This window comes from Oncorhynchus mykiss, unplaced genomic scaffold (genome assembly GCF_013265735.2).
Source record: "Oncorhynchus mykiss isolate Arlee unplaced genomic scaffold, USDA_OmykA_1.1 un_scaffold_173, whole genome shotgun sequence".
Lineage (NCBI taxonomy): Eukaryota > Metazoa > Chordata > Actinopteri > Salmoniformes > Salmonidae > Oncorhynchus > Oncorhynchus mykiss.
This window is the reverse complement of record NW_023493670.1, coordinates 712,547-737,464: the sequence shown is the minus strand read 5'-3', so window position 1 is coordinate 737,464 and position 24,918 is coordinate 712,547. Positions and strand designations below refer to the sequence as shown.

The following is a 24,918-nucleotide window of genomic DNA, read 5'->3' as shown; positions in this document are numbered from 1 at the left end:
AATAGACTGTTAATCAGCTCCTCCTCCATCTAGTGACTACATCTCTTTCTACTGAATAGACTGTTAATCAGATCCTCCTCCATCTAGTGACTACATCTCTTTCTACTGAATAGACTGTTAATCAGATCCTCCATCTAGTGACTACATCTCTTTCTACTGAATAGACTGTTAATCAGATCCTCCATCTAGTGACTACATCTCTTTCTACTGAATAGACTGTTAATCAGATCCTCCATCTAGTGACTACATCTCTTTCTACTGAATAGACTGTTAATCAGATCCTCCATCTAGTGACTACATCTCTTTCTACTGAATAGACTGTTAATCAGATCCTCCATCTAGTGACTACATCTCTTTCTACTGAATAGACTGTTAATTAGCTCCTCCTCCATCTAGTGACTACATCTCTTTCTACTGAATAGACTGTTATTCAGCTCCTCCTTCATCTAGTGACTACATCTCTTTCTACTGAATAGACTGTTAATCAGATCCTCCTCCATCTAGTGACTACATCTCTTTCTACTGAATAGACTGTTAATCAGATCCTCCTCCATCTAGTGACTACTTCTCTGCATGATTTATGTAAGATGACATCCAACAGTTCCCTATAGACACCCTTAATATAGACACCCTTAATATAGACAACATTAATATAGACACCTTTAATATAGACACCCTTAATATAGACACCCTTAATATAGACACCCTTAATATAGACACCCTCAATATAGACAACATTAATATAGACACCCTTAATATAGACACCCTCAATATAGACACCCTCAATATAGACAACATTAATATAGACACCCTTAATATAGACACCCTTAATATAGACACCCTTATATAGACACCCTCAATATAGACAACATTAATATAGACACCCTTAATATAGACACCCTTAATATAGACACCCTTAATATAGACAACATTAATATAGACACCCTTAATATAGACAACATTAATATAGACACCCTTAATATAGACAACATTAATACAGACACCCTTAATATAGACACCCTCAATATAGACACCCTAAATATAGACACACTTAATATAGACACCCTTAATATAGACAACATTAATATAGACACCCTTAATATAGACAACATTAATATAGACACCCTTAATATAGACACCCTCAACATATAGACCCTCAATATAGACACCCTTAATATAGACACCCTTAATATAGACACCCTTAATATAGACAACATTAATATAGACACCCTTAATATAGACACCATTAATATAGACAACCTTAATATAGACAACATTAATATGTGTGTAACTCTTGTCCGGGGCTGAACTCTGACCCTTTGTGGTCAACAACAAAAAGCTCCAATGCTGAGTAAAGTATTTTGACTATTTCAACTGGAATAAATGCTGCGCTTGGTAACAATGACCAACACAATTGCAGTTAAAATAGAATACTATAGCCTACCATGACTATATCCAACCCAGCTCCATGTGTTGTCTCTATCATGTATCCTACCATGACTATTTCCAACCCAGCTCCATGTGTTGCCACTATATCCAACCCAACTCCATGTGTTGCCTCTATCATGTATCCTACCATGACTATATCCAACCCAACTCCATGTGTTGCCACTATCATGTATCCTACCATGACTATATCCACCCAACTCCATATGTTGCCACTATCATGTATCTTACCATGACTATATCCAACCCAACTCCATGTGTTGCCTCTATCATGTATCCTACCATGACTATATCCAACCCAACTCCATGTGTTGTCACTATCATGTATCCTACCATGACTATATCAACCACTACTCCATGTGTTGTCACTATCATGTATCCTACCATTACTATATCAACCACTACTCCATGTGTTGTCACTATCATGTATCCTACCATGACTATATCCAACCCAACTCCATGTGTTGCCACTATAATGTATCCTACCATGACTATATCCAACCCAACTCCATGTGTTGTCACTATCATGTATCCTACCATTACTATATCAACCACTACTCCATGTGTTGTCACTATCATGTATCCTACCATGACTATATCCAACCCAGCTCCATGTGTTGCCACTATATCCAACCCTACTCCATGTGTTGTCACTATCATGTATCCTACCATGACTATATCCAACCCACTAACTCCAATACTGGAACCACATCAGGAGACCCTTTTTGAAGTCTGAGGAAAATCTGAACATTGTATTTTGGGATGTAGAAACCGTTTAATTCAAGTGGCACCAGCAAGAGCCATGCTTGGTTAGTGGTGTCTCTGTAGCACCAGCAAGAGCCTTGCTTAGTTAGTGATGTCTCTGTAGCACACAAGAGCCTTGCTTGGTTAGTGGTGTCTCTGTAGCACCAGCAAGAGCCTTGCTTGGTTAGTGGTGTCTCTGTAGCACCAGCAAGAGCCTTGCTTGGTTAGTGGTGTCTCTGTAGCACCACCATAGCCTTGCTTGGTTAGTGGTGTCTCTGTAGCACACAAGAGCCTTGCTTGGTTAGTGGTGTCTCTGTAGCACACATGTGATTGAAGAGTTTTCTGAACAAATCACAACTGGATTAATGCTATCATTCTGCCAGGTTTTGGGGAATCTTTTCCATCAACCAGAAGATGGTTGTCATTAGCATCATCGCTAACAGCTACACATAGTGGATCATTTGCATCATCGCTAACAGCTACACATAGTGGATCATTAGCATCATCGCTAACAGCTACACATAGTGGATCATTTGCATCATCGCTAATAGCTACACAAAGTGGATCATTAGCATCATCGCTAATAGCTACACATAGTAGATCATTAGCATCATTGCTAATAGCTACACTAGTGGATCATTAGCATCATCGCTAACAGCTACACATAGTGGATCATTAGCATCATCGCTAACAGCTACACATAGTGGATCATTAGCATCATCGCTAACAGCTACACATAGTGGATCATTAGCATCATCGCTAACAGCTACACATAGTGGAGCATTAGCATCATCGCTAATAGCTACACATAGTGGATCATTAGCATCATCACTAACAGCTAGACATAGTGGATCATTAGCATCATCGCTAATAGCTACACATAGTGGATCATTAGCATCATTGCTAATAGCTACACTAGTGGATCATTAGCATCATCGCTAACAGCTACACATAGTGGATCATTAGCATCATCGCTAACAGCTACACATAGTGGATCATTAGCATCATCGCTAACAGCTACACACAGTGGTAGATAAATGCACTCAGACAGGGGTATTTCCTGGCTGTTTCCTCTTCAGAAAGTTAAATAAAATATAAATCACTGAGGTGAATTTAACAACGACTTGCAGGCAGTGGGTTAAGAATAACTGATGACCAAAAAAGAATACAAATTATACCACCACCCAAAAGGGCACTTCAGAGACTGGAAGAGCAAAGGCTCTACAAAGGTAGAGTCCTGTCTGTCCATCTCCTATCTGTCCTTAAACAAAGTGGGCACTGCTTCATGTGGCAACAGCAACACTCACCTCAATAGCCCATATGCCACTGGGTGAGAGAAGTGTTCATTGTATTTGAGCAGCATTATGTGGCATGTTATTATTATGTGTTGTTAGCGATGAACCTTTGTCAATTTAGCTCGGAATATGCCACCCTCTTCAATCTGTCACCTGATCCTGCCTAATGGGCAGGTCAATCCTGGAGGAAAGTATTGGCTGTAAGAAGTAAGAGAAAACATAACATCTGTTTTTTTTTTTTAATGACTTCTTATGACATTGTTTGCCAGAATAAACATAGTAATGGAGATTCCAGTCTGCGTTACCCACTCCAGTCAGCAGATGGCGAAGTTAGTTTTTCAGGTGATGCTGCTTGCGTGACGTATAATGTAGTGGACGGATATGAAGCCTCTTCAACAGCGACAAAAGGCTATTGATTTAACTAACGCGGTGGTGTGCTAGCAAACGAAACAGAATCATTTAAGCGTTTTAGACCAATTTTGTGTATATTACTCTTCGTGTTTTGAACATAATTCTGTTTACCTATCTACTAGCTCATTTCAACGTAATTTGCGAAATTAGCAACATTGATACAGCATTAGGCTAATCTCCCGGAGCATAAACTCACTAAGCAAGACGGAGAAAGAAACTGGTGAAATTAGAGAAATAAGCTTTCAGAATGAAAAGAGAGGAAGAGGAGGCTATCACAGTGAAAGAAGAGGATGATGGGAAAGAGGTTGTCAGAGTGGAAGAGGTAGAAGCTTTCAGAATCATAAAGGAGGAAGATGAGAATGTATTGAAAGAAGAGGATGAGGAGGCTATCTCAATTAAAGAGGAAGACGTCTTGGGAGTGAAAAAGGAGGAGGAGGAGACTGAAGAACTGATTACCACCAGTGAGTACTGTCTTAATAACGGGACACAAACTATGCCGTTGTTGAACTAATGTGGTGTTTTAAAGGGGCATTCTACTGAAGTTCAACACTGTTGTTCAGTACTGTTGGAATTGTTTAAGGGTCGATCTGCCATTGGTACATATATTCTGGGAACTTGTAATTAGATGTATTGAATTCTCCACGTGGTCTATATTAAAGTGCACTTTATCTAATATAACAGGATTTTAAAATTCAATACTGGTGCATCATTTTTACTTAAAATATCAAACAGAAAATGAACCCGTAAACAATATTTTATAAAATCAAGATGAAAGTGGCCATTTTAGGCCCTTTTTAGACATATTCATGCCTCTTGTAAGACTCTGTGATTGCAATAGAAGATCATAAGTTTACCATCTGTTTGATGTTCTCATTCACACAGGAGAGAGACATGACTGTTATGGATCCTCTGGGGAGCCTGATGCTGACGAGGAAGAGAAGAGTCTCTCCAGATCAGAACACCAGATGGTACAGCTTGGTCTGGTCTAGCATACAGCTTGCTCTATCTGGGTCTGGGTTTCTGTAAAGCAGTTTATGACAACAGTTACATCAGCATCCATAATGATATGTGTCTGTGTCCCCTCTTTATGGTTACCAGGACAACGCTAGCCTGCCCCCCTCCTCCCTCCCGGAGTCCCTGTATCGTGCCTCTCCTGGTAGCACCTTACTGCTGGGTATGAAGAGGTTGTCTGTGCTGCTGGTGGACTGCAGGAAAACAACGGGGCTGGGTGGAACTGTGAGAGGAGGAGAAGAGAAGAAAGGATCAGATTTGACACATCAAAGTAAGTGCTGTAGTTCAGTTTCAACAAATAAAATGATTACTAGCCTGTTCAACCTCTCTTTCGTGTCGTCTGAGATTCCCAAAGATTGGAAAGCAGCTGCGGTCATCCCCCTCTTCAAAGGGGGGGACACTCTTGACCCAAACTGCTACAGACCTATATCTATCCTACCCTGCCTTTCTAGGGTCTTTGAAAGCCAAGTCAACAAACGGATTGCCGACTATTTCGAATCCCACTATACCTTTTCCGCTATGCAATCTGGTTTCAGAGCTGGTCATGGGTGCACATCAGCCACGCTCAAGGTCCTAAACGATATCTTAACCGCCATCGATAAGAAACAATACTGTGCAGCCGTATTCATTGACCTGGCCAAGGCTTTCGACTCTGTCAATCACCACATCCTCATCTGCAGACTCGATAGCCTTGGTTTCTCAAATGATTGCCTCGCCTGGTTCACCAACTACTTCTCTGATAGAGTTCAGTGTGTCAAATCGGAGGGTCTGTTGTCCGGGCCTCTGGCAGTCTCTATGGGGGTGCCACAAGGTTCAATTCTTGGTCCGACTCTCTTCTCTGTATACATCAATGATGTCGCTCTTGCTGCTGGTGAGTCTCTGATCCACCTCTACGCAGACGACACCATTCTGTATACTTCTGCCCTTCTTTGGACACTGTGTTAACAACCCTCCAGACGAGCTTCAATGCCATACAACTCTCTTTCCGTGGCCTCCAATTGCTCTTAAATACAAGTAAAACTAAATGCATGCTCTTCAAACGATCGCTGCCTGCACCTGCCCGCCTGTCCAACATCACTACTCTGGACGGCTCTGACTTAGAATACGTGGACAACTACAAATACCTAGGTGTCTGGGTAGGCTGTGAATTCTCCTTCTAGACTCATATCAAACATTGCCAATCCAAAGTTACATCTAGAATTGGCTTTCTATTTCGTAACAAATCATCCTTCACTCATGCTGCCAAACATACCCTTGTAAAACTGACCATCCTACCGATCCTCGACTTCGGCGATGTCATTTACAAATAGCCTCCAATACCCTACTCAATAAATTCGATGCAGTCTATCACAGTGCCATCCGGTTTGTCACCAAAGCCCCATATACTACCCATCACTGCAACCTGTACGCTCTCATTGGCTGGCCCTCGCTTCATACTCGTCGCCAAACCCACTGGCTCCAGGTCATCTATAAGACCCTGCTAGGTAAAGTCTCCCCTTATCTCAGCTCGCTTGTTACCATAGCAGCACCCACCTGTAGCATGCGATCCAGCAGGTATATCTCTATGGTCACCCCCAAAACCAATTCTTCCTTTGGCCGCCTCTCCTTCCAGTTCTCTGCTGCCAATGACTGGAACGAACTACATAAATCTCTAAAACTGGAAACACTTATCTCCCTCACTAGCTTTAAGCACCAGCTGTCAGAGCAGCTCACAGATTACTGCACCTGTACATAGCCCATCTATAATTTAGCCCAAACAACTACCTCTCCCCCTATTGTATATTTATTTATTTTGCTCCTTTGCACCCCATTATTTTTATTTCTACTTTGCACATTCTTCCATTGCAAATCTACCATTCCAGTGTTTTACTTGCTATATTGTATTTACTTCGCCACCATGGCCTTTTTTTGCCTTTACCTCCCTTATCTCACCTCATTTGCTCACATCGTATATAGACTTGTTTCTACTGTATTATTGACCTTATGTTTGTTTTACTCCATGTGTAACTCTGTTGTTGTATGTGTCACTGCACTGCTTTACCTTGGCCAGGTCGCAGTTGTAAATGAGAACTTGTTCTCAACTTGCCTACCTGGTTAAATAAAGGTGTTCTCAACTTGCCTACCTGGTTAAATAAAGGTGTATATTTATATATATATTTATATATATATATATATTTATATATATATATTTATATATATATTTATAAATATATATATATATATATATATATATATATATATATATATATATATATTTATAAATATATATATATATATATATATATATATATATATATATATATTTATATATATATTTATATATATATATATTATATAGACCTTAAAGAACGTGGTTTAATATATATATATATATATATACTATATAGACCTTAAAGAACGTGGTTTAATATATATATATATATATATACTATATAGACCTTAAAGAACATGGTTTAATATATATATACTATATAGAACTTAAAGAACATGGTTTAATATATATATATATATATATATATATATATATATATATATATATATATATACTATATAGACCTTAAAGAACATGGTTTAATATATATATTATGGTTTAATATATATATTATATAGACCTTAAAGAACATGGTTTAATATATATATATATATATACTATATAGACCTTAAAGAACATGGTTTAATATATATACTATATAGACCTTAAAGAACATGGTTTAATTTGGAAATTACTAACTATTTGTTCATGTGTAAATGACGTCAGTGTGGTGCTAACAGTTTAGCTTCCTCGAGTGTCCCTGGATCTCTCCATCTGTGACTTTTCAAGCTAACATTCTCAGTTTCACGGAAACATGGCTCACTCGGGATACGTTATCAGAGTCGGTACAACCACCTGGTTTCTTCACGCATCGCGCCGACAGTAACAAACATCTCTCTGGTAAGAAGAAGGGCGGGGGTGTATGCCTTATGATTAACGAGACGTGGTGTCATCATAACGACATACAGGAAGTCAAGTCCTTTTGTTCACCTGATCTACAATTCCGTACAATCAAATGCCGATCGCGTTATCTACCAAGAGAATTCTCTTCAATTATAATCACAGCCATGTATATCCCCCCAAGCAGACACCAAGCAGACACCTCGACGGCCCTGAACGAACTTCATTGGACTCTATGTAAACTGGAAACCACATCCCGAGGCTCCATTTATTGTAGCTGAGGATTTTAACAAGGCTAATCTGAAAACAGCATATCGAATTCGTGACCTGGGCTGGCAAAATCCTGGATCATTGTTACTCTAACTTCCACGACGCATACTAAGCCCCATCCTCCTTTCGGCAAATCTGACCACGACTCCATTTTGTTGCTCCCAGCCTATAGACAGAAACTAAAAACAGGATACGCCCGTGCTCATGTCTGTTCAACGCTGGTCCAACCAATCTGATTCCACGCTTCAAGATTCTTCGATCACGTGTTCCGGATAGCGTCAAACAGTAACATTGATGTATATGCTGATTCGGCAAGTGAGTTTATTAGCAAGTGCATTGGTGATGTTTTACCCACGGCGATTATTAAAACCTTCCCCAACCAGAAACCGTGGATTGATGGCAGAATTCACGCAAAACTGAAAGCGCAAACCACCGGAAACAAACAGTGTAGCTATTCCCTCCGCAACACAATCAAACAAGCTAAGCGTCAGTTTAGAGACAAATTAGAGTCGCAATTCAACGGCTCAGACACAAGACTTATGTGGCAGGGTCTACAGTGAATCACGGACTACAGGAAGAAATCCAGCCCCGTTGCGGACCCCGATGTCTTGATCCCAGACAAACGAAACAACTTCTTTGTTCGCTTTGAGGACAATACAGTGCCACCGACAAGGCCTGCTACCAAAACCTGCGGGCTCTCCTTCACCGCAGGCAACGTGAGTAAAACATTTAAACGTGTTAACCCTCGCAAGGCTGCCGGCCCAGACGGCATCCCTAGCCGCGTCCTCAGAGCATGCGCAGACCAGCTGGTGTGTTTACGGACATATTCAATCAATCCCTATTCCAGTCTGCTGTTCCTACATGCTTCAAGAGGGCCACCATTGCTCCTGTTCCCAAGAAAGCTAAGGTAATTGAGCTAAATTACTACCGCTCTGTAGCACTCACTTCCGTCATCATGAAGTGCTTTGAGAGCCTAGTCAAGGATCGTATCACCTCCACCCTACCTGACACCCTAGACCCACTCCAATTTGCTTAAAGCCCCAATAGATCCACAGACGACGCAATCGCCACCATACTGCACTATGCCATCTGGACAAGAGGAATACCTATGTGAGAATGCTGTTAATTGACTACAGCTCAGCATTTAACACCATAGTACCCTCCAAACTCGTCATTAAGCCTGAGACCCTGCGTCTCGACCCCGCCCTGTGCAACTGGGTCCTGGACTTTCTGACGGGACGCCCCAAGTGGTGAGGGTAGGAACCAACATCTCCACTCCGCTGATCCCCAACACTGGGGCCCCACAAGAGTACCCGAGCCACTGCCTGTTCACCCCGCTATCATCCAGAAGGCGAGGTCAGTACAGGTGCATCAAAGCTGGGACTGAGAGACTGAAAAAGAGAAACTGAAAAACAGCTTCTATCTCAAGGCCATCAGACTGTTAAACAGCCATCACTAGCATTGAGTGGCTGCTGCCAACATACTGACTCAAATCTCTAGTCACTTTAATAATAAAAAAATGTTGATGTAATAAATGTATCACTAGTCACTTCAAACAATGCCACTTTATATAATGTTTACATACCCTACATTACTCATCTCATATGTATATACTGTAGAGGGAATAGCTACTGTAGAGGGAATAGCTACTGCATCTTGCTATCTTGTTGATTCCAGTTCTATGGACATTACATGTTGTACCTGTGGCGTGGTTAGAGCGTTGGACTAGTAACCGGAAGGTTGCGAGTTCAAACCCCCGAGCTGACAAGGTACAAATCTGTCGTTCTGCCCCTGAACAGGCAGTTAACCCACTGTTCCCAGGCCGTCATTGAAAATAAGAATTTGTTCTTAACTGACTTGCCTGGTTAAATAAATAAAAAATGCATCTTGCCTGTGCCGTTCGGCCATCGCTCATCCATATATTTATTTATATGTACATATTCTTATCCATCCATATATTTATATGTACATATTCTAATTCATTCCTTTACACTGTGTAAACGGTAGTTGTTGTGAAATTGTTAGATGACTTGTTAGATATTACTGCTGTTATTACTGATATTACTGCTGTTATTACTGATATTACTGCTGTTATTACTGTTATTACTGCTGTTATTACTGTTATTACTACTGATATTACTGCTGTTATTACTGCTATTACTGCTGTTATTACTGATATTACTGCTGTTACTACTGATATTACTGCTGTTATTACTGTTATTACTACTGATATTACTGCTGTTATTACTGATATTACTGCTGTTATTACTGTTATTACTGCTGTTATTACTGTTATTACTACTGATGACTTGTTAGATATTACTGCTGTTATTACTACTGGTCGAAACTAGAAGCACAAGCATTTCGCTACACTCACATTAACATCTGCTAACCATGTGTATGTTAACAATAAAATGTGATTTGATTTAATAGCTGGTACCATGTGGACAGCTCCATCTGTGACGTTTCAAGCTAGCTGTGAAGTGAATTTACGGCACGTTCTCACCTCCGTTACACATGTTCAGGTTGACTTTCCCACGGAATCGACCATATACACTACCAGTCAAAAGTTAGGACACACAACTACTCATTCCAGGGTTTTTCTTTATTTGTACTATTTTCTACATTGTAGAATAGTAGTGAAGACATCAAAACTATGAAATAACACTTATGGAATCATACAGTAACCAAAAGTGTTAAACAAATTATTCAAAGTAGCCACCCTTTGCCTTGCACACTCTTGGCCTTCTCTCAACCAGCTTCATGAGGAAGTCACCTGGAATGCATTTCAATTAACAGATGTGCCTTGGTAATTTGTGGAATTTCTTTCCTTCTTAATGCGTTTGAGCCAATCAGTTGTGTTGTGACAAGACATCAAAGCTATGAAATATCACATATGAAATCATGTAGTAGCCAAAAAAGGGTTAAGTGAATCTTCAAAGTAGTCACCGTTTGCCGACAGATTCTGGTTTGATACCCAGCTGTGTCGCAGCCGGCCACAACCGGGAGAGCCAATTGGCCCGGCGTCGTCCGGGTTGGGGGAGGGTTTGGCCGGTCAGGATGTCCTTGTCCCATCGTGCTCTCCTGTGGCGGGCCGGGCTAATGCACGCTAAAACGGTCGCCAGGTGTAGGGTATTTCCTCCGACACATAAGTGCGGCTGGCTTCTGGGTTAATTGTGCATTGTGTCAAGATGCATTGCGGTTGTGTTTCGGAGGACGCATGACGTTCGCCTCTCCCGAGTCCGTACGGGAGTTGTAGCGATGAGACAATTGACGAAAATTGGGGCAAAAAAGGGGGTAAAAAATATAAATATAATAATCCTTTTTAAAAAGTCTGCCCCAAATATTTCATTATTTTTATTTTACCCAAAATACCATTCCATTAGTGATTAGTCAAAATGATCTAATATAAATAAAAGAAATTGCCATTTCAACATCATGTGTCAAACCATTGAGACAACGGGGAGATGTTACAGAGGTGCTTTGTCTCCAATGGGAAAAAAAAAATGTTTTTTGACAAAATTACTTATTTTAGGTTTAAGGAAGTGTGTAGGTCGCAATCTGTATCATACAGCTATGAAGGTTATATATTTATAACCACCTGTTCAATTGGAATCCAGAGATGTCTGTGTCGTAGAACTGTTTAGTTGTTTGTGTTCTGACTTGTAAAACAGAAAGAAAAATAAGAATATGAATAAGTAAGTTCCTGGTAAACATATTAACAGGAAGCTCTACAACATTTGTTTTAAAATCACACCAAGATTGTTTTAAATGATGAAATGTTTGAAAACTGACCTCAGGTTATTGAGGGATCTGATTTGGATTAAACTGGATTAAACTGCAAGGCAGTTTTATCATGTGGAGATTTAATTCTGTTCTCTCTTTAAATAAACACTGTCTTTGGCAGGAGGAAAACCAAACTTGGAGGAACCAGAGACGTCCAAACCAGCAAGACGACACCTCTGCTCCCAGATTGGAAAGAGTTTTGCCAAGTTAGGAAGCCTGAAAAGACATGAGAAGAGTCACACAGGGGAAAAGCCTTACCACTGCTCCCAGTGTGGAAAGTGTTTTAGACAGCAAGGAAGCCTGAAAGCTCATGGCCGAATACACACAGGGGAGAAACCTTACCACTGCTCCCATTGTGGAAAGGGTTTTAGACAGCAAGGAAGCCTGAAAGTTCATGGCCGAATACACACAGGGGAGAAGCCTTACCACTGCTCCCATTGTGGAAAGAGTTTTAACAGGTTAGGAGGCCTAATAACTCATGAGCGAATACACACAGGGGAGAAGCCATACCGTTGTGCCCAGTGTGGAAAGAGTTTTGGCTCGTTAGGAAACCTGCAATCTCATGCACGATTACACACAGGGGAGAAGCCATACCATTGCACCCATTGTGGAAAGAGTTTTCGCATGTTAGGAAACCTGCAGTCTCATCTGCGAATACACACTGGGGAGAAGCCATACCATTGCGCCCAGTGTGGAAAGAGTTTTAGCATGTTAGGAAACATGAAAGCTCATGAGCAAATACACACAGGGGATAAGCCTTACCACTGCTCTCAGTGTGGATCTAGGTTTACCAGGTTAGGAAGCCTGAAAAGACATGTGGACACACACCAAAGTCTTTCCATTGCGCCCTGTGTGGAATGAGTTTTAACCATTTAGGGAGCCTGAAAAGACATGAGAGAATACACACAGGGGAGAAGCCTTTCCATTGCGCCCTGTGTGGAATATGTTTTAACCATTTAGGGGGCCTGAAAAGACATGAGAGAATACACACAGGGGAGAAGCCTTTCCATTGCGCCCTGTGTGGAATATGTTTTAACCATTTAGGGGGCCTGAAAAGACATGAGAGAATACACACAGGGGAGAAGCCTTTCCTTTGCGCCTGGTGTGGAATGAGTTTTAGCTTGATAGGAAACATGAAATATCATGATCTAAATACACCCATGGGAGAAGCCTTACAAATGTCACTTATAAGGCAGGTGAGGATCCACACAGAGAAAAATAACTTATCCTACTGTGTAAACTGATATTTCACATCACATTGACTTAAAATTCATCAGAGAACATACACAGTGCTCCCATTGTCTTATTTTATTGACTGTGTTTAATTGTTTATGAAATTGAATTGTACAAAGTATACTCAAACATATATTTGAATGTTTTCATTAGAAAACATGAAGTGAATATGGAGTCTGTCAGTTTGAATACAGAGTAGATCAGATTCCATGTGTTTAAATGGTCCTTTTTTAAAGTCTGACATTGTGTGTTTATCTGAGTGTGTCATTCCTCCAGCACTACAGATAATCAGAATAAGACCTTCAAATATGTCACCATAACAACAGGCATTTTACAAGCCTCCCACTGGTTGAATAAACGTTGTTACCCGAATGATGAGATTATTATTTTATTTGTCAAATGTCACCAGAATAAGACCCTCAAAATGTATTGGAAAGGAGCATTTTTATTTAAGGTCAGTTAAGAACAAATTCACATTTTCAATGACGGCCTGGGAACACTGGTCTAGGAACAGTGGGTTAACTGGTCTAGGAACAGTGGGTTAACTGGTCTAGGAACAGTGGGTTAACTGGTCTAGGAACACTGGTCTAGGAACAGTGGGTTAACTGGTCTAGGAACAGTGGGTTAACTGGTCTAGGAACAGTGGGTTAACTGGTCTAGGAACAGTGGGTTAACTGGTCTAGGAACAGTGGGTTAACTGCAGAACGACAGATTTGTACCTTGTCAGCTCGGGGATATGAACTTGCAACCTTTACTAGTCCAACGCTCTAACCACTAGGCTACCCTGCCAGCCCAAGCTCATCACGTGCACTTTCACCACCCTGTGAAGTTCATAACTTATTTCATCTGTAGCCTAATAAACTGCATGGGTTCCCAAATCGTAGTGGGAGGAACAATCAACATTTCATCACGTGACTCCAAGTTAACTAAGATGTGATGGTTATTATATAAATATTTGCGCATAAAGGAGTTTCCGTGCATTTATAACCACCTGTTCAATTGGAATCCAGAGATGTCTGTGTCGTAGAACTGTTTAGTTGTTTGTGTTCTGACTTGTAAAACAGAAAGAAAAATAAGAATATGAATAAGTAAGTTCCTGGTAAACATATTAACAGGAAGCTCTACAACATTTGTTTTAAAATCACACCAAGATTGTTTTAAATGATGAAATGTTTGAAAACTGACCTCAGGTTATTGAGGGATCTGATTTGGATTAAACTGGATTAAACTGCAAGGCAGTTTTATCATGTGGAGATTTAATTCTGTTCTCTCCTTAAATAAACACTGTCTTTGGCAGGAGGAAAACCAAACTTGGAGGAACCAGAGACGTCCAAACCAGCAAGACGACACCTCTGCTCCCAGATTGGAAAGAGTTTTGCCAAGTTAGGAAGCCTGAAAAGACATGAGAAGAGTCACACAGGGGAAAAGCCTTACCACTGCTCCCAGTGTGGAAAGTGTTTTAGACAGCAAGGAAGCCTGAAAGCTCATGGCCGAATACACACAGGGGAGAAACCTTACCACTGCTCCCATTGTGGAAAGGGTTTTAGACAGCAAGGAAGCCTGAAAGTTCATGGCCGAATACACACAGGGGAGAAGCCTTACCACTGCTCCCATTGTGGAAAGAGTTTTAACAGGTTAGGAGGCCTAATAACTCATGAGCGAATACACACAGGGGAGAAGCCATACCGTTGTGCCCAGTGTGGAAAGAGTTTTGGCTCGTTAGGAAACCTGCAATCTCATGCACGATTACACACAGGGGAGAAGCCATACCATTGCACCCATTGTGGAAAGAGTTTTCGCATGTTAGGAAACCTGCAGTCTCATCTGCGAATACACACTGGGGAGAAGCCATACCATTGCGCCCAGTGTGGAAAGAGTTTTAGCATGTTAGGAAACATGAAAGCTCATGAGCAAATACACACAGGGGATAAGCCTTACCACTGCTCTCAGTGTGGATCTAGGTTTACCAGGTTAGGAAGCCTGAAAAGACATGTGGACACACACCAAAGTCTTTCCATTGCGCCCTGTGTGGAATGAGTTTTAACCATTTAGGGAGCCTGAAAAGACATGAGAGAATACACACAGGGGAGAAGCCTTTCCATTGCGCCCTGTGTGGAATATGTTTTAACCATTTAGGGGGCCTGAAAAGACATGAGAGAATACACACAGGGGAGAAGCCTTTCCATTGCGCCCTGTGTGGAATATGTTTTAACCATTTAGGGGGCCTGAAAAGACATGAGAGAATACACACAGGGGAGAAGCCTTTCCTTTGCGCCTGGTGTGGAATGAGTTTTAGCTTGATAGGAAACATGAAATATCATGATCTAAATACACCCATGGGAGAAGCCTTACAAATGTCACTTATAAGGCAGGTGAGGATCCACACAGAGAAAAATAACTTATCCTACTGTGTAAACTGATATTTCACATCACATTGACTTAAAATTCATCAGAGAACATACACAGTGCTCCCATTGTCTTATTTTATTGACTGTGTTTAATTGTTTATGAAATTGAATTGTACAAAGTATACTCAAACATATATTTGAATGTTTTCATTAGAAAACATGAAGTGAATATGGAGTCTGTCAGTTTGAATACAGAGTAGATCAGATTCCATGTGTTTAAATGGTCCTTTTTTAAAGTCTGACATTGTGTGTTTATCTGAGTGTGTCATTCCTCCAGCACTACAGATAATCAGAATAAGACCTTCAAATATGTCACCATAACAACAGGCATTTTACAAGCCTCCCACTGGTTGAATAAACGTTGTTACCCGAATGATGAGATTATTATTTTATTTGTCAAATGTCACCAGAATAAGACCCTCAAAATGTATTGGAAAGGAGCATTTTTATTTAAGGTCAGTTAAGAACAAATTCACATTTTCAATGACGGCCTGGGAACACTGGTCTAGGAACAGTGGGTTAACTGGTCTAGGAACAGTGGGTTAACTGGTCTAGGAACAGTGGGTTAACTGGTCTAGGAACACTGGTCTAGGAACAGTGGGTTAACTGGTCTAGGAACAGTGGGTTAACTGGTCTAGGAACAGTGGGTTAACTGGTCTAGGAACAGTGGGTTAACTGGTCTAGGAACAGTGGGTTAACTGCAGAACGACAGATTTGTACCTTGTCAGCTCGGGGATATGAACTTGCAACCTTTACTAGTCCAACGCTCTAACCACTAGGCTACCCTGCCAGCCCAAGCTCATCACGTGCACTTTCACCACCCTGTGAAGTTCATAACTTATTTCATCTGTAGCCTAATAAACTGCATGGGTTCCCAAATCGTAGTGGGAGGAACAATCAACATTTCATCACGTGACTCCAAGTTAACTAAGATGTGATGGTTATTATATAAATATTTGCGCATAAAGGAGTTTCCATCGCCATTTCTCCCTTATACATTTTTACTGACACAAAAAGAACCCACCATGTCAAACGAACTAACAAATTGTCTGTTGGCATTGAAAAATAAATAAATTGTAGGGAAAATCAGTAGGTCACACAAATGACTATTTCTAAACAAAGATAATAGACAAGTAGAATGGGGCAGGTTTCTTATACTATCTATACTTACTCGGTTAAGAGACTCCAGGGACGGAGATGAAGGCTGTAGGAATGAAGATCAGTCAGTGAAGAGACTCCAGGGATGGTGATGAAGGCTGTAGGAATGAAGATCAGTCAGTGAAGAGACTCCAGGGACGGAGATGAAGGCTGTAGGAATGAAGTCAGGTGGGGGTGTGGTTGAGGCAGCCAATGATTGTGAGGAAGCATGCAGGGAACAGGCTCCTTTCTACTACCATTCTGGGGTCTGGATACATGCCAACAAAGACCACAACTGCTTCAAACAATGGGAGTGGCTACCATTGACCATCACACTTTCTTTCATAACCAGGAAGCCCATGTTGAGCTAGCAGTGTTCCCACTATGGAAGATTGAGCAGGCAGCCGTCATCCAGTCTCTCAGAAAACCATGTTGAGCCATCAGTGTTCTCACTATGGAAGAGGGAGCAGGAAGCCGTCATCCAGGGACAAGGACAAAGGTACAGCACTGGTGTTAGTAGCTGATGACAGAAGTGACAGCCTGGACACAGCAAAGTTTGTTGTGAGCAGAGAATCAACCAGATTGATTCTCAGTCAGTGTTGTTGAGCAGAGAATATGGAATGAATATGAAGCCGTCATCCCTCAGAAAACCATATTGAGCCATCAGTGTTCTCATATTGTCCATGTTGAAGTTATTCAGATTAACTCTGTACTGGTATCTCCTGTATATAGCCTCCACATTGTCTCTGTACTGGTACCCCCTGTATATAGCCTCCACATTGACTCTGTACTGGTACCTCCTGTATATAGCCTTGTTATTGATATTTCATTGTGTTACTTTTTTAAATGTTTTTATATAGTAAATATTTTCTTAACTCTTATTTTTCTTAACTACATTGTGTGTAAGTGCTTGTCAGTAAGAATTTCCTTGGTTAGATTCCAGGCTGTGCTTGTAAGAAGCATTTCACGGTAAGGTATAGCTATAGCAGTTGTATTCAGCATTTCACAGTGACGTCTACACCTGTTGTATGTATGACAAATAACATTTGATTTGAACTAAATATGGAGTTTGTCAGTTTCAATGTTACTGTCTTTAATTAAATTTGATTTTTCAAATTCAGGCTGTGTGTGTGTGTGTGTGTGTGTGTGTGTGTGTGTGTATGTGTGTGTGTGTGTGTTTTTATTTTCTCTGCGTCATTCCTTGATCATTTCTTGTGGTCCTGTAGCTCAGTTGGTAGAGTATGGTGCTTGTAAAACTAGGGTAGTGGGTTTGATTCCTGGGACCACCCATATGTAAAGTATTTGCACACATGACTGCAAATCACTTTGGATAAAAGTGTCTGCTAAATGACAGATATATCCACTGATTATACCAAAGATTTGGAACACCTTCCTAATATGGAGTTGGACCCTCCCCTTTCTCCCTCAGAACAGCCTCAATTCATTGACTCTTCAAGCTGTCGAAAGTGTTCCACAGGGATGCTGGCCCATGTTGACTCCTCAGAGGAGGAAGGGGAGGACCCTCCTCCTCACTGATTTTTTTTTTTTAGATAAAACTATACTAAATATAATCACGTCACCAAATAATTGATTAAAACATACTATTTTGCATCCTCCTCTAGGTACATTTACTTCAATACAAAACCTAGGAGGATTATGGTTCTCAAGGCTTCTATAGACTTACACAATAATTATGACAACTTCCGGAGGATGTCCTCCAACCTATCAGGGCTCTTGCAGCATGAACTGACATGTTGTCCACCCAATTAAAGGATCAGAGAATTAATCTAGTACTGAAAGCAAAAGCTACAGCTAGCTAGCACTGCAGTGCATAACATGTGGTGAGTAGTTGACTAAAAGAGAGAAAAATACAATAGTTGAACAGTTTTGAACAAATTATTTTATTCCAAAATGAAGGAAAAGCGAGAGAGAGATATTTCGTCACTTATTTTGCACTTACATTTTCACTTAATTAGCTAGCAAATGCAGCTATCTTGTTTAGCCTACTCAAACACTTGGCTCAAACAGAGCGATGCTATGATTGTAGCAGGTTAGTTCTATTAGCTCTGTTGACTATGATGTTACTTTAGCTAATATGTTGACAACAATGTAAGCTGTGTGTAGCAGTTATGAAATGGTTTGGCTTGGAAAGGTTTTTTTGCCTGGTCATATACAGCTGATGTGTTGTGCACTGAAGTACAGAAACAAAGGGAGAAGGTGATAAGAGGAGAGCACATAGATGCAAGAAGGAATACAACGTGTCTGTAATGAAAGTGAACTGTGTTTATGCATGATCAGGGGTGTATTCAGTCCTCCGATTCTGTTGACAAACATTACATAAACGGAACAAAACCGGGATCAACATTTGTCCAATAGAATCTCTTGTTTGAAACTGTTGGACTACTGATGACACCCATTTATCAGCTAGATGTAGTCAAGAGTGTGCTAGGCAGTATTTTTCTCTCGACCAGTGTGCACCTACATTCTAAACTTTCATTCATAGGCTAGGTTGCTACCTCATGATGGGTATAGGGACAATTAGAGTATCATGTAGTAGCCTAAACCTATTGCTGTTACATTGAACAGGGTGAGTGAAATATGAATGACAGTCGTCCAATATGCTGTAATAGAATTAAGGCCATGCTCATGAAAAAACAAACGGTCCTCCCTCATCTGAAACGGCACTGACCGCCACTGTTTTGGCTGGTGGACCATTCTTGGTGCACATGGGAAGCTGTAGCGTTGCAGTTCTTGACACAAACCGGTGCGCCCGGCACCTACTATCATACCCTGTTCAATGACCCTTATAATATTTTGTCTTCCCCATTCACCATCCGAATGGCACACATACACAATCCATGTCTCATTTGTCTCAAGGCTTAAAAATCCTTATTTAACCTGTCTCCCCCTCTTCATCGAAACTGATTGAAGTGGATTTAACTAGTGACATCAATAAGGGATCATAGCTTTCACATGGATTCACCTAGTCAGTCTATGTCAAGGAAGGAGCAGGTGTTCCTAAAGTTTTTTATACCCAGTGTATAGCACTACAGATAATCAGAAAATCAAGTGCTATTTGCATGTGATGCATTTGCACTGTTGTTTACAGGATGGTTTGTATCTTACACTGATTGAAGTGGGTAGCATGGTCGCATCTAGATTAAAACGAATGTAAAAAATTAACAGAGAAAACACACATTAACACACCACCTATTCATATAAGTATTTAATCATCATCATCTACATATTCATATTAAGCTTCTACGTCTGTGTACCGGAAATTATTATTTGTAAGAGAAAATATATCAGTTTATTGTTGAATTATTATGACGGTTTTTCCAATACAAAAGTGTAGTAACTATTGTTTCCAAACTGCGTTACACACTCCAGCCAGCAGATGGCGATGAGCGTCTTTCGGGTGATGCTTCTTGTGTGACGTATAATGGACTGGACGGGACGCTTCCTCAGGAACAACACGGCTACTCTTTCAACCACCTCGGTAGCTAGCTAGCCAACATAAAACTGAAAGATTGAGGTTTTAGACATTATTAATGTACATTAGCTAATCTCAGTGTTGAAAACACATTTCTGGCGACGTATCTACTGGTTAACTTTAACCTAATTTCCTTGTTCAATTTGCAAACTTGTTAAATATTGATACTGAGCCTAGCACTAGGCTAGTCGCTAATGCTAACTAACATCACTGACCATGAGCTCACTAAACTACTCCTCTGCTAAAGAAGTGGATGTCTGCTGTACGGAGAAAGAAGCTCTGGCGCTGAACATTGTCGTGAAAGACGAAGAAGAGGAGGATATTACAGTGAAAGGAGAGAAAGATGCTCTGGCGCTGAACATTGTCGTGAAAGACGAAGAGGAGGATATTACAGTGAAAGGAGAGAAAGAATTATTCAGAATGAAAATGGAGGAAGAGAAAGAACCGTTTCGAGAGGAAGAGGATGCTGTCTCAATAAAGGTGAAGGAGGAAGACGTTTTGGGAGTGAAAGAGGAGGAGACAGAATATCTGATTAACACCAGTGAGTACTGTCTTCAACAGGGACACAAACTATGCAGTTATTGAATGTGGGGGTTGTAAGGGGCATTCTACTGAAGTTCTACACTTGAATATGTTGTTCAGTACTGTAGGAATTGTTAAAGGGTCAATCTGCCATTGCTACATATATTTTGGGGACTTTTAGATTATGTATTGAATTCTCCATGTGGTCTACATTAAACTGCACCTCATCTATTGCAACAGGCTTTTAAAATTCAATATTGGAGCATAATTTCTTCATAAAATATTGAAGGGATGCAAAATACACCTGTTTCGTGCAACAACCCTTTCACATTTGCATTATATGCCCAGTTGAGATATATTAATGCCTCGTCTAAGACCCTATGATTTTCAAAGAAAGATCAATAAGTTCAATATCTGTTTGATGTTCTCGTTCACACAGGAGAGAGACATGACTATTATGGATCTTCTGGGGAGCCTCAACAACATCCTGATGCTGACGAGGCAGAGAAGAGTCTCTCCAGATCAGAACACCAGATGGTACAGCTTGGTCTGGTCTAGCATACAGCTTGCTCTATCTGGGGCTGGGTTTCTGGAAAGCACTTTATGACAACAGTGACATCAGCATCCATAATGATATGTGTCTGTGTCCCCTCTTTATGGTTACCAGGACAACGATAGCCTGCCCCCCTCCTCCCTCCCGGAGTCACCGTGTCGTGCCTCTCCCAGTAGCACCTTACTGCTGGGTATGAAGAGGTTGTCTGTGCTGCTGGTGGACTGCAGGAAAACAACGGGGCTGAGTGGAACTGTGAGAGGAGGAGAAGAGATGAACGGATCAGATTTGACTCATCAAAGTAAGTGCTGTAGTTCAGTTTCAACAAATAAAATGATTACTAGCCTGTTCAACCTCTCTTTCGTGTCGTCTGAGATTCCCAAAGATTGGAAAGCAGCTGCGGTCATCCCCCTCTTCAAAGGGGGGGACACTCTTGACCCAAACTGCTACAGACCTATATCTATCCTACCCTGCCTTTCTAGGGTCTTCGAAAGCCAAGTCAACAAACGGATTGCTGACCATTTCGAATCCCACCGTACCTTCTCCGCTATGCAATCTGGTTTCAGAGCTGGTCATGGGTTCACCTCAGCCACGCTCAAGGTCCTAAATGATATCTTAACCGCCATCGATAAGAAACATTACTGTGCAGCCGTATTCATTGACCTGGCCAAGGCTTTCGACTCTGTCAATCACCACATCCTCATCTGCAGACTCAACAGCCTTGGTTTCTCAAATGATTGCCTCGTCACCAACAACTTCTCTGATAGAGTTCAGTGTGTCAAATCGGAGGGCCTTTTGTTCGGGCCTCTGGCAGTCTCTATGGGGGTGCCACAGGGTTCAATTCTTGGTCCGACTCTCTTCTCTGTATACATCAATGATGTCGCTCTTGCTGCTGGTGAGTCTCTGATCCACCTCTACGCAGACGACACCATTCTGTATACTTCTGGTCCTTCTTTGGACACTGTGTTAACAACCCTCCAGACGAGCTTCAATGCCATACAACTCTCCTTCCGTGGCCTCCAATTGCTCTTAAATACAAGTAAAACTAAATGCATGCTCTTCAAACGATCACTGCCTGCACCTGCCCGCCCGTCCAACATCACTACTCTGGATGGTTCTGATTTAGAATATGGGACAACTATAAATAACCTAGGTGTCTGGTTAGGCTGTAAACTCTCCTTCTAGACTCATATCAAACATTGCCAATCCAAAGTTAAATCTAGAATTGGTTTCCTATTTCGCAACAAATCATCCTTCACTCATGCTGCCAAACATACCCTTGTAAAACTGACCATCCTACCGATCCTCGACTTCGGCGATGTCATTTACAAAATAGCCTCCAATACCCTACTCAATAAATTCGATGCAGTCTATCACAGTGCCATCCGTTTTGTCACCAAAGCCCCATATACTACCCATCACTGCGACCTGTACGCTCTCATTGGCTGGCCCTCGCTTCATACTCGTCGCCAAACCCACTGGCTCCAGGTCATCTATAAGACCCTGCTAGGTAAAGTCTCCCCTTATCTCAGCTCGCTTGTCACCATAGCATCACCCACCTGTAGCACGCGATCCAGCAGGTATATCTCTATGGTCACCCCCAAAATCAATTCTTCCTTTGGCCGCCTCTCCTTCCAGTTCTCTGCTGCCAATGACTGGAACGAACTACATAAATCTCTGAAACTGGAAACACATATCTCCCTCACTAGCTTTAAGCACCAGCTGTCAGAGCAGCTCACAGATTACTGCACCTGTACATAGCCCATCTATAATTTAGCCCAAACAACTACCTCATCCCCTATTGTATATTTATTTATTTTGCTCCTTTGCATCCCATTATTTCTACTTTGGCACATTCTTCCACTGCACATCAACCATTCCAGTGTTTTTACTTGCTATATTGTATTTACTTCGCCACCATGGCCTTTTTTTGCCTTTACCTCCCTTATCTCACCTCATTTGCTCACTTCGTATATAGACTTGTTTACACTGTATTATTGACTGTATGTTTGTTTACTCCATGTGTAACTCTGTTTGTATGTGTCGAACTGCACTGCTTTATCTTGGCCAGGTCGCAGTTGTAAATGAGAACTTGTTGTCAACTAGCCTACCTGGTTAAATAAAGGTGTTCTCAACTAGCCTACCTGGTTAAATAAAGGTGTTCTCAACTAGCCTACCTGGTTAAATAAAGGTGTTCTCAACTTGCCTACCTGGTTAAATAATGGTTAAATAAATATTTTTTTTTTTTAAATAGATCTTCCCACTGGTATCTGTTACCATGACAACTAGCAGAGTTCTGTTAGTTGACATGAAGCTAGACTGAGAGAAACCAATTGACCATATTAAACCTTGATGAAAGTTAGCTCTAGAGATGCATGTTTTACATAAACTGTTCCTAAAAACATGATAGATGTTACATTGCCTGTCTCAGTCAACCCCCCCCCCCCCCCCCCATATCTTTACAAGACTCTAGAACTAAACTCCAGACACTTCAATGTGGTCTGTATTCCTTCATTAACGTCCGATCTACAGAACTTGTTAAAGATGGCACATATGTATTTAAAACAAGCTCTCTAAACCTTTTCTTAAAGCTATGAAATGTGATTAAATGAAAAGCAATTTTTGTGAGACTTGTTCTTCGTCTCTGTAGTGGATCAAATGTATTCCATTTCCTCCGACCTTCTTTAAGGTCTATATAGTATATATATATTAAACCATGTTCTGTTAAGGTCTATATAGTATATATATTAAACCATGTTCTTTAAGGTCTATATATATATATATATATATATATATATTAAACCATGTTCTTTAAGGTCTATATATATATATATATATATATATATATATATATATATATATATATATATATATTAAACCATGTTCTTTAAGGTCTATATAGTATATATATATTAAACCATGTTCTTTAAGGTCTATATAGTATATATATATTAAACCATGTTCTTTAAGGTCTATATAGTATATATATTAAACCATGTTCTTTAAGGTCTATATATATATACTATATAGACCTTAAAGAACATGGTTTAATATATATACTATATATATATATATACTATATAGACCTTAAAGAACATGGTTTAATATATATACTATATAGACCTTAAAGAACATGGTTTAATATATATACTATATATATATACTATATAGACCTTAAAGAACATGGTTTTATATATATATATATATATATATATATATATACACTATATAGACCTTAAAGAACATGGTTTAATATATATATATATATATATAATATATAGACCTTAAAGAACATGGTTTAATATATATACTATATATATATATATATATACTATGTAGACCTTAAAGAACATGGTTTAATATATATATATATTATATAGACCTTAAAGAACATGGTTTAATATATATACTATATATATACTATATAGACCTTAAAGAACATGGTTTAATATATATATATACTATGTAGACCTTAAAGAACATGGTTTAATATATATACTATATATATACTATATAGAACTTAAAGAACATGGTTTAATATATATATATATATATATATATATACTATGTAGACCTTAAAGAACATGGTTTAATATATATACTATATAGACCTTAAAGAACATGGTTTAATATATATACTATATAGACCTTAAAGAACATGGTTTAATATATATACTATA

General features: G+C 40.1%; 3 protein-coding genes across 3 annotated transcripts in view; all 3 read left to right on the top strand.

Annotated features, from left to right (window-relative positions):
* The first annotated feature begins 3,510 nt into the window (after nucleotides 1–3,510).
* Nucleotides 3,511–13,496, top strand: LOC118947608 (zinc finger protein 239-like). The gene is made up of 3 exons (XM_036972539.1): nucleotides 3,511–3,520; nucleotides 5,125–5,178; nucleotides 12,017–13,496. The coding sequence occupies exons 1-3, from the start codon at nucleotides 3,511–3,513 to the stop codon at nucleotides 12,754–12,756; spliced, it is 804 nt and encodes a 267-aa protein (XP_036828434.1). The 3' UTR covers nucleotides 12,757–13,496.
* A 925-nt stretch (nucleotides 13,497–14,421) lies between these two features.
* LOC118947615 (zinc finger protein 239-like) lies at nucleotides 14,422–15,905 on the top strand (the record flags this gene model as incomplete). The annotated part of the gene is made up of 1 exon (XM_036972549.1): nucleotides 14,422–15,905. A coding segment is annotated over one exon (744 nt), but the record flags the coding sequence as incomplete, so codon positions are not given.
* A 1,197-nt stretch (nucleotides 15,906–17,102) lies between these two features.
* LOC110518717 (zinc finger protein 501-like) overlaps nucleotides 17,103–24,918 on the top strand; it is a 14,732-nt gene continuing 6,916 nt past the window's right edge. Inside the window, exons 1-3 of the mRNA XM_036972538.1 lie at nucleotides 17,103–17,172; nucleotides 21,128–21,225; nucleotides 21,356–21,539. Of these exons, the coding sequence (XP_036828433.1) occupies nucleotides 17,103–17,172; nucleotides 21,128–21,225; nucleotides 21,356–21,539 (352 nt within the window). The remainder of the gene's footprint in view (nucleotides 17,173–21,127; nucleotides 21,226–21,355; nucleotides 21,540–24,918) is intronic.

Excerpts from the sequence above, each read along its gene's own strand:
- LOC118947608 (XM_036972539.1), top strand. Across the intron at positions 5,179-12,016 it reads ATCAGATTTGACACATCAAA|GAGGAAAACCAAACTTGGAG; the intron begins GTAAGTGCTGTA and ends TGTCTTTGGCAG.